The sequence below is a fragment of the Quercus suber genome, unplaced genomic scaffold, assembly GCF_002906115.3.
Source record: "Quercus suber isolate HL8 unplaced genomic scaffold, Cork oak 2.0 scaffold_8, whole genome shotgun sequence".
In the NCBI taxonomy this organism is placed as follows: domain Eukaryota; kingdom Viridiplantae; phylum Streptophyta; class Magnoliopsida; order Fagales; family Fagaceae; genus Quercus; species Quercus suber.
The window spans coordinates 3,212,949-3,222,112 of NW_027069474.1; the positions used below are offsets into that span (position 1 = coordinate 3,212,949).

At 35.0% G+C, this 9,164-nt stretch overlaps 1 protein-coding gene across 1 annotated transcript; it reads right to left on the minus strand.

Moving 5' to 3' along the window:
* Positions 1-720: 720 nt before the first annotated feature.
* LOC112006885 (BAG family molecular chaperone regulator 7) lies at positions 721-5,034 on the minus strand. Its single transcript, XM_024039182.2, has 3 exons — positions 3,943-5,034; positions 2,166-2,456; positions 721-1,273 (listed from the first exon to the last, which is right to left on the minus strand). The coding sequence occupies exons 1-3, from the start codon at positions 4,657-4,659 to the stop codon at positions 1,046-1,048; spliced, it is 1,236 nt and encodes a 411-aa protein (XP_023894950.2). The 5' UTR covers positions 4,660-5,034; the 3' UTR covers positions 721-1,045.
* Between the last annotated feature and the right edge of the window lie 4,130 nt (positions 5,035-9,164).

The window sequence follows — 9,164 nt, forward strand, 5'->3', positions numbered from 1 at the left end:
GCTTTTATCATGAATTTCACCATTAATGAAATTCACTATTATATTAGGTGAAAAGGAGTGTTATTTATGAAATATTAAATAATTTATATCGCCTAAATGTCGATTGAGCTCGATATTTTAGTTTTGTGGTTGAGATTTGAAAGCTTTGTCCTTGTGTATACAATAGTTTTAGTGAGACTGCAATAAACCATTCATTTTGTGTAATTGTGAGAAGAAGGCCCCTAATTTTTGGGTTTGTTATCATGATGATAGAATAACGTTTGATTCTCAGCACAAAAAGGATGATGGTCACCTTGAAAGTCTATGACTGATCATGCAGGAGGCGTCGTTTCGGCATTTACTTTGGAGACCTTTCCCTTTCATTCTCTGAATCCTCTCAAATGGCCATGTACTCTGTATAGGAGGAATAAGACAATTTTTGGCCAGGTGGCCATATACGACAATATCTTGAGTTAGGACGCTAAAATGAGAGAAGTAATGTTTCCAATTTTTTTTTTTTTTTTTTTTTTAAAATATGTTTCCAATTTTTGTTCAACGCATATGAAGATTCAAAATCCATCTTTTGAAAGAAAGGTCACATGGCAGACAACATAGTCTGACATAACTTTCTCTGCATATAATTTTGGGCAGAAAAATATCAAAGTTGCAGATCGTAAAGCAGAACTGTTTTTAACGTGATGGCTTAAGAAAAGTTTCCAGACATTACATGGTGAGAAAGGATTATCCAAAGTTGGGATGAAAGCTTTACTAGGTTGAGAGCATTAATAAACATTACAAACAATGTAAAGCACAATGATCAGTATCTTCAAATGCAAAGCCATCTTCCCTGGAAGAAACTACAACACTACAAAGAAACAGCCAGTTACAGTCTACAGAATCCCCTTGAAACCAGAAGTAGCGGGTAAAGGTTCAAGCATTACACAGCTCAATACATGAGAGAAACAACCGGTTAAAGTCTTTTAAATCTCCTCACTTAGATCACATCTTGCTGGGAACACATTACAATCTGAAACAGTGATCATTTGTTATGTTACTTAACATGTTCTTACACACATACCTCAAAGGTCTCGGAACTCTTTTCTTCATCGAGCATTTGGATAACCTGTGCTACACCTTCTGCTATTTCCTTGTGATAGGCACCATCGGGCATATCGAAAGTCCTCCTCCTCATAGAAAGTGATTTCCCGGGAGGCTGTGGGTCCACTACATCCAGCATTGCTTCCAACTCATCCACCATTGACCTCTTTGCAGCACGCACCATGACGTCAACTCCCTGTTACAATGTAGCATTGAGACTCCCTATTAGAAGATTGATATTCATGATATGTTCTGTTTGATTTCTCGGACACTTAAGATAAAGAGATGAAAACATGGAATCTTAACAGTTGTGAACTTTCAGGGGTTTTGTGTGTGCGAGTGCACGTACGCTACTTGGCTGTCAGAGCAATATCGAAACAAGGATCAAAATATTTCTGAGAACAGATTTTCACAATTCATCCTAATGAAGGTCAATTACTCCCTGAATCAACTTCGTAAAGTGTCTTTTGATGCAATTTCAGATAATATGATGGAAAATTATAATAATAGAAAGAATCAATGAATGCTGTTGAATGAGGTTTGGATGATTTTGATAATTATAGGCACCATCATAATAGTTGATTCAGATACTAAGTAATGTCCATTTTCCAAACAATTAAAAAGTTTTTTTGCTTTTAAAAAAATAAAGTAAAAATCATAAAGTTTATCCATCTATCAGAGTTTGCTTTATTATTCTTGAAAACTAACATATGAAATCACTCAAATATCAAATTGCGTGAAACAAGGAGTAAGGTTTATCAATGGCCCAACAACAAGATATGAAAAATTCAAAAAACTGCTACAATGTCTCATTAAACTCCTGGCATTTGATGAAGGACAAAGTTAAGATCTCCTCCACCCCACTATGTGAAGATTTATACGTCCATCCATGTTTATTATTTAAACAAGTCAAATGACTGAGTCGTGACTAAAACTACACATGGATGGTCTCTTCAATCACCATATAGTGGGTTGGAGAAAGATAGCTCCAAAGTGGTTTGGAGCTTAACTTTTTCCTTGATGAAAAGTTATTAAGAGTTTTATCAGATTCACGACTACGGAAATTGAAGCAATTTAGATCAAGTTACCTCAATGGAATCAACAGTAAGGAGCAGGACAATAATTTTTTCTGAAAACCTCTGACGCTCCCCTGCGTCTTGAGCTACACGACTGCGATAGGAGAAATTATTGAACAATGCTCTGATCTCCTTCAACTTGGTCTTGGCAACTGCCAGATCTCTAAGAGCTCGAAGAGCCTTTGATCTACGGATTAGATAAGCTCTGAAATTCAGCTGAATCATCAATGCTGCATCTTGAGGGGACAATTCCTTCTCCTTGCCTCTGCACTTTTTGACAACTCCAGCTCTCCTGGCAAAGGCCTTCAAGATAATGTAGAATACAGGAGCTCAACTTATTAAAATGATTCACAAAGCACAAAACAATGTGCAAACAAAGTTACCAAGCATGAAACTAAACAAACCAAATATCAGATTTAAGTTAAAAAGATTATCAGCAGGGGAAAGGAAAGGCAGAAAAAGAAAAGAAAATTCCTTTACATTACTACTCAAACTTGAACATTCAGCCCAAAGAAATAAAAGTGACCCCCCTCCCCTCCCCATTTTTAAAACTTGACCATTGACAAGCCCCAAAAATCTTTTTGTTTTTGATTGGTAAGTTATGCACATGCTTGATGGGTCTTGAACCCACAACCTCACCTTCCACCTAGCACTTACAAGGGGAGGAGGTGGCTGTTGAGCTAGAGCTCATTGGCAACAAGCAACAAAAATCATTTTTGTTTTTTATTTGTAAGTTATGCATATGCTTAATGGGTCTTGGAGCCACAACATCACCTTCCACCTAGCACTTGCAAGGGGAGGAGGTGACTGTTGAGCTAGAGTTCATTGGCGAAAAGCACCAAAAATCTAGATACTAAGTTCATTAGCTCAAGTGTATTCTCCTTACCCTTGAAATCATGTTGTTTTTATCTTCATACACAAGTTTTTTACAACATTTAAACTAACTTCTTCATTTTAACATAACTCCCACAAATCACAACATAACGGAATAACTATTGGTGGTATCAGCCATCAATCGACAAAGGTCAGGACACCAATAAGTTTGGACAGAAATATAAAACAAAGTCAGGACACTAATTTATAAAATACAGTTTTGACAACAATAAGCTCTAGTTCAAATGACACCTTTGCCCCTCGCCCTCCCCAAAGAGCAAGGTGGAGCATGAGATAGCAATAGAAAATATAATAAAACATTACTTTCAACATTGAAACGTAGCCCATTTATCTATTTCAACGATGAAAAGAATTTTTTAAACCCAAAAAATAGCATATAGTAAGTATTTTAACGGGGGCAAAACTTCGTCACACTACTCCCCAATTATAAAACAAAGGCATTGTACAGCCCTAGCTCATCTAATCTAAGTATTGCCCTTTTAAAGCACTCATTTTCTCCTAAAAATACAAAGTTACAAACAACTTAAAAACACACTTTTTTTTTTTTTTTTTTTTTGGGGATAATTTGATTTGAACTCATTTCTATTGAAAACCTAGGAAGTGCAAATTAAACTACAACACTCTTGGAAAAACGGAATATATTTAGTAGACTACACAAAATACAATATTACCAAGTTTCACACAGGTACCAAACAACATCTTTTTCAGTCAACACGGTAACAATAACAAGAAGTGCTGCTTATTGTTATTGGTGGTAATTTGAATTGGGAACTTAAATTACTTTTTTGCCCGCCCATAACAACCAATCTAACGCATAACTGAATTTAAACACAGAAGTAGGAGCTAAAACGCAAAAATCGGAGCAAGAAAAAAAAAAAAATCAAAATCAAAATACCTGTCTTAAAACCACAGCCCTATGATCTCCAAGCTCTTCGATCTCCACCGTACGCTTGTGACTCTCTCCCTTCTTCTTCTTCTTCTCCTTCTTCTTCTTCTCTTCCTTTTTCTTTGATTTAACACAATCACTTTCATCATCAACATCATCAACATCTTCGTCATCACCGTTCGTTGCTTTGAGCGTGTACGTCTTCGTGATCGGACGGCCCTCATCGCCTCTCCCTTTAATCTCAGCCGTCCATTTATAGCTCTTCTCAACCCCTCCTCTCTTCACCACCACTTCCTCCTCCTTCTTCTTCTTTCCGTCCTTGATCTCCGCCGTCCACTTGTACTTCCGTTCCGAGCCGTCCTTGATCTCCGCCGTCCACGTGTACTTCCTGTCGACGCCCTTGACCAGCCGATCGAACCGCGACTCCAGCTTGTTCACTCTGTCGCTGAGGCTCTGCAAGTAGAGAGACTCGGCTCCGTGCCTCTCCACCTTCTGGATTCTCCTGTACGACGAAAACGACGGCGTTTCGTCGATTCGGACCAGGTCGGTCACCGCGTCGAAGAACTCGAACGGACTCGGGCTCAGAAAATCGAGATCGAGATCCTCCTCTAGAAACGAAGGCAGAGCGAGGGTTTTTGGCGCGAAAATCGAGGTTTCTCGGATGGAGAGCGAAGGAGGAGAGTGGTAGCACGGCTCGATGAGCTCGAATCGCCGGAATCGGCTCATGGTTTCGCTGAGTTGAGAAAACAGTATGAAAACGAAACTCAGTGAGTCAGATTGAGTCAGAGTTTCGCGAGTTTTTGCTTAGTCAGTGACTCATCAGTGATTGATGTTGATCTATAAAAGAAGAAAGAGAGAAAAAGAGAAGAAGACAAAGAGTTTTGAAAGGAACGAGGAATGCGATAAACAGTGGGCGGTGGGAGGGCAAAATAGGAATTTTGAAATTTGAAAACAGCTATTCCCAGCGGAATTGGATAAGATTCGCCGCGTAATGGTGTAGTTTTAAGAGGGTGAATTGACGGAAATGGCCATGCGGTTGTTGGAAAATAACGGAAACAGAGAGAATCTGGCAGTGGTAGTGCGAGGTAACGCTGTATTGTTGTGAATAGTGCGCGGGCATGTGAGATTCTGATTTGGTGGAGCCCCATGTGATGTGATCGATGTTGATGCAAACTTTGGATGCCTTTACGTATGTCTGTCGTTTTCTAAAAGCAATGAATAACAAAGTCCAAACGGAAATGACTTTTCCACCGCTCTAACGGGAAAAGATGGAAAAGAAAAAACAATTCAGCAAAACAAAGTGGCTTTTCCCCCGATCTAAGGAGAAAAACAAGGAAAAAAGAAAAAATTATTTTATGAAAGAGTTTTTTGAGAGGGTTATTTTTTGTTTAAGAGATTCTCTCAGAGCATTGCAATGTATTTTGATTTATTTGGTTTAAAAAATTAAATTTGATGAAAAACTGTTGTATTTAAGTTTATTTTCAAACAAATTGTATGGAAAAAGTTTAATTTCAAACTTGTTTAGAAGAATTTTTCTCCAACTTGTTATGACTACAAGGACCATGTTTTATTTCAATAAAACATGTGACTTGTTTAAATAATATTCCAAATTGTTATATAGTGAATTAAAAAGATTTCTCCAAATTGAAAACGTTGAACTAAAGTTATACATTCTCAAATCAATTAGTTAAAAAAAATAAATTGTTATACACTATCAAGCTTAGATGTGGTTGGAAAAAGTATCTCTTAATCTCGTTTCATAGAACGAACACATAAGATAATTTTTTTATATGGTTGAGTCTATTTGATCAATCATCTTCTTATGGTGATTGTCAACTATGATTCAACTAAAACCAAATAAGAGTGAGGAATCCTTCACATTTACATCATGCTTCGAGTGCAAAACTCAGAAGGGAGTGCAGGAGATGGATTAAGGGTCCAAAAGGAAGCCTAGTTGTTTACTGAATGAGCTAAACCATTTTCCAATCTTGTTGGATATAAGGCAATTACTTTGAAATAAATCAAGAACATTATAGATCTATACCATACCTCGATTTCATTGAGGTTCTAATCCTCCTTCTCTACTTAATAATTAAATTATTAATTTTTTTTTTAAAAGTCAAAAGAAAGAATATCAACTCTCACTTTTGTATGGTAAAATTTAAATAAAGAAAATTTGTATTCAACTAGCGTGTTAAATATATTAGCATTGATGTGTATATCATGTTTTATATGTTAGAGTAGATGCGGAAAATAAAGCATAAAATAGGAACACTCATGATTTAGCCTTATCGGCCTACATTCATGGAGAAAATTTTTAAGGGTGCTACATCTTTATTGTATAAGAGTGTGGTACAAAGCATGTGTTAGATTGAACTATAACATGAGTATATATAGGAGACTAAACCTAGACTACTAGTACAAGTAGGAGACTTGTCTTCACACATAGTAGGTGTGGGCTTGAAGCTACTGATGAAGCCAAAAATGGTCATCAGTTGAAGACCTCATCAAGGCTTTGACGAGGTTATGTTTCCTGCAAAGATGAGAGAGAAAGGCACTAGAGTGGCGTTAGCCAATGGTTCTCCAATGACTAAGTCAGTAGAGTTCTCATTATCTTTCAGAGAATCAGAATGTAATTTTGTGTATTTGAATATGCATACCTTTCTCTTGGTACTTGGTGGCTTATTTATAGCCTTAGTATAGCTGTTGGGAGGCTCATTATGAGTATAACTGATGGCAGCCTCTTAATGGCTCTCTTGGTTGTTTTAAGTAATGTTTGCCTGAGCTTAAATGGAGGTTTAATTGGCTCATGATTGACCTTTCTGAACGTTGAAGCTCATTGTTACGAAATCATTAATGACTGCGCCATTAATGTTGTATAGTCATCCATCTTATTGACGACACTGTAGATTGAATGCTCATTAGCTGTATTACGAACTTGTAATTTTAGTATTTGTCAATTGCCCCCTTATTCATGCATCAACCTTTTGGATGACTGTAGGAATATTAATGGTTTACACATGTTTTGACGAAAACTCCTATTGTTGGATGCCACTTATATCACATGCTTCTTGCTAATCTTGATAATTAGGTAGAACTTTTGATTTGTTGATCTTGCCTGCTTCTTTGAGAATTTCGTCAAAACAATTATGCCCTTTGGTTTTTATACTAGTGACTTTAATTATACGACTTTATTATTGTTTTGAGAATTGGGTCATTTATATGATTTTGTTCATTGGTTTTAATCTTACGAGTTTGATCAGATGACTCACACTCATATTGAGAATTTTTTGTCATTGATGTGATTTTTCTCGTTGATTTTAACCTTGTGGGTTTACTCATGTGGCTTTACTCTCATGATGAGAATTTTATCATCAACGTGATTTTTACAAGTTGGTTTTTAAACTTATAATTTTAATCATATGACTTACTTTCGTTTTAAGAATTTGATTGTCATTATGATTGTATTCATTGGTTTTTAACCATGCAAATTTAATCATATGAGTTATTCTCACTTTGAGAATTTAATCGTTATTATGATTGTACTCGTCGGTTTTTAACCTTATGGATTTAATCATATGATTTACTCTGACTTTGAGAATTTAATCATCATTATGATTGTACTTGTTGGTTTTTAACCTTATGGATTTAATCATATGACTTACTCCCTTTTTGAGAATTTCATCGTCATTATGATTGTACTCCTCGGTTTTTAACCATTAATTATATGACTTACTCTTGTTTTGAGAATTTAATTCGTCATTATGATTATACTCGTCAGTTTTTAACTTTATAAATTTAATCATATGGCTTACTCTTGCTTTGAGAATTTGATTGCCATTACAACTGTACTCGTTGGTTTTTAACCTTGTGAATTTAATCACATGATTTACTCTCACTTTGAGAATTTGATTGTCATTACAACTATACTCGTCGGTTTTTAACCTAGTGAATTTAATCACACGACTGACTCTTACTTTGAGAATTTGATTGTCATTATGATTGTACTTGTTGGTTTTTAACCTTTTGAATTTAGTCATATGACTCACTCTCGCTTTGAGAATTCAATCTTTATTATGATTGTACTCGTTGGTTTTTAACTTTATGAATTTAATTATATGACTCACTCTTGCTTTGAGTATTCAATCGTCATTATGATTGTATTCAGTGGTTTTAACCTTGTGAATTTAATCATATGACTTATTATTCACTTTGAGAATTTGGTCGTCAGTATGATTTTACTCATTGGTTTTAACCTTGTGAATTTAATCATATGACTTATTCTAGTTTGAGAATTTGATTGTCAATATGATTTTACTCATTGGCTTTAACCTTGTGAATTTAATCATTTGGCTTAACTCTTGTTTTGAGAATTTGGTCATCAATATGATTTTACTCCTTGGTTTTAACATTGTCAATTTAATTACATGACTTACTCTTGTTTTGAGAAATTGGTCGTCAATATGATTTTATTCATTTATTTTAACCTTATGAATTTAATTATATGACTTACTCTCGTTTTGAGAATTTGGTTGTCAATATTATTTTACTCATTGGTTTTAACCTTGTGAATTTAATCATATTACTTACTTTCATTTTAAGAATTTGGTCGTCAATCTGATTTTACTCATTTGTTTTAACCTTGTGAATTCATATGATTTACTCTTGTTATGAGAATTTGGTCGTCAATATGATTTTACTTATTGGTTTTAACCTTGTGAATTTAATCATATGACTTACTCTCATTTTGAGAATTTGGTCTTCAATATGATTTTACTCATTCAAATTTAACCTTATGTGAAGATTTTACTCTTATTGAGATTTTCATCATCTACTTGGTTTTACTCGTTGAACTTCAATGATGAGCTTTCTTCTTGATTTTTTTCTTTTCTTTTGTACAGTGAATAAGACTTAGATTTTCCAAGAGAACGACATTATTCATGTGGGGGAAAAAAGTCTCCTTACTCATTCCTGCTCATAAAACAGTTTGATGAAAGAAAATTGAAAACATCATCTAACTAGCAAAAATACCTCTTGAGGTGCTCTAAATTCCATGGATGAGGTAATTGTTTGCCATCAAGTGATTCAATAAGTTCCTCTTCTAGAATACTTGACGATCTTGTATGGGCCTGCGTACTTTTGTTGTCATTCTTTCTACTAAGGGAACAATCCTTTTTCTCCCTTTTTTTTTTTTTTTTTTTTTTTTTTTTTTTTTTTTTTTTTTTTTTTTT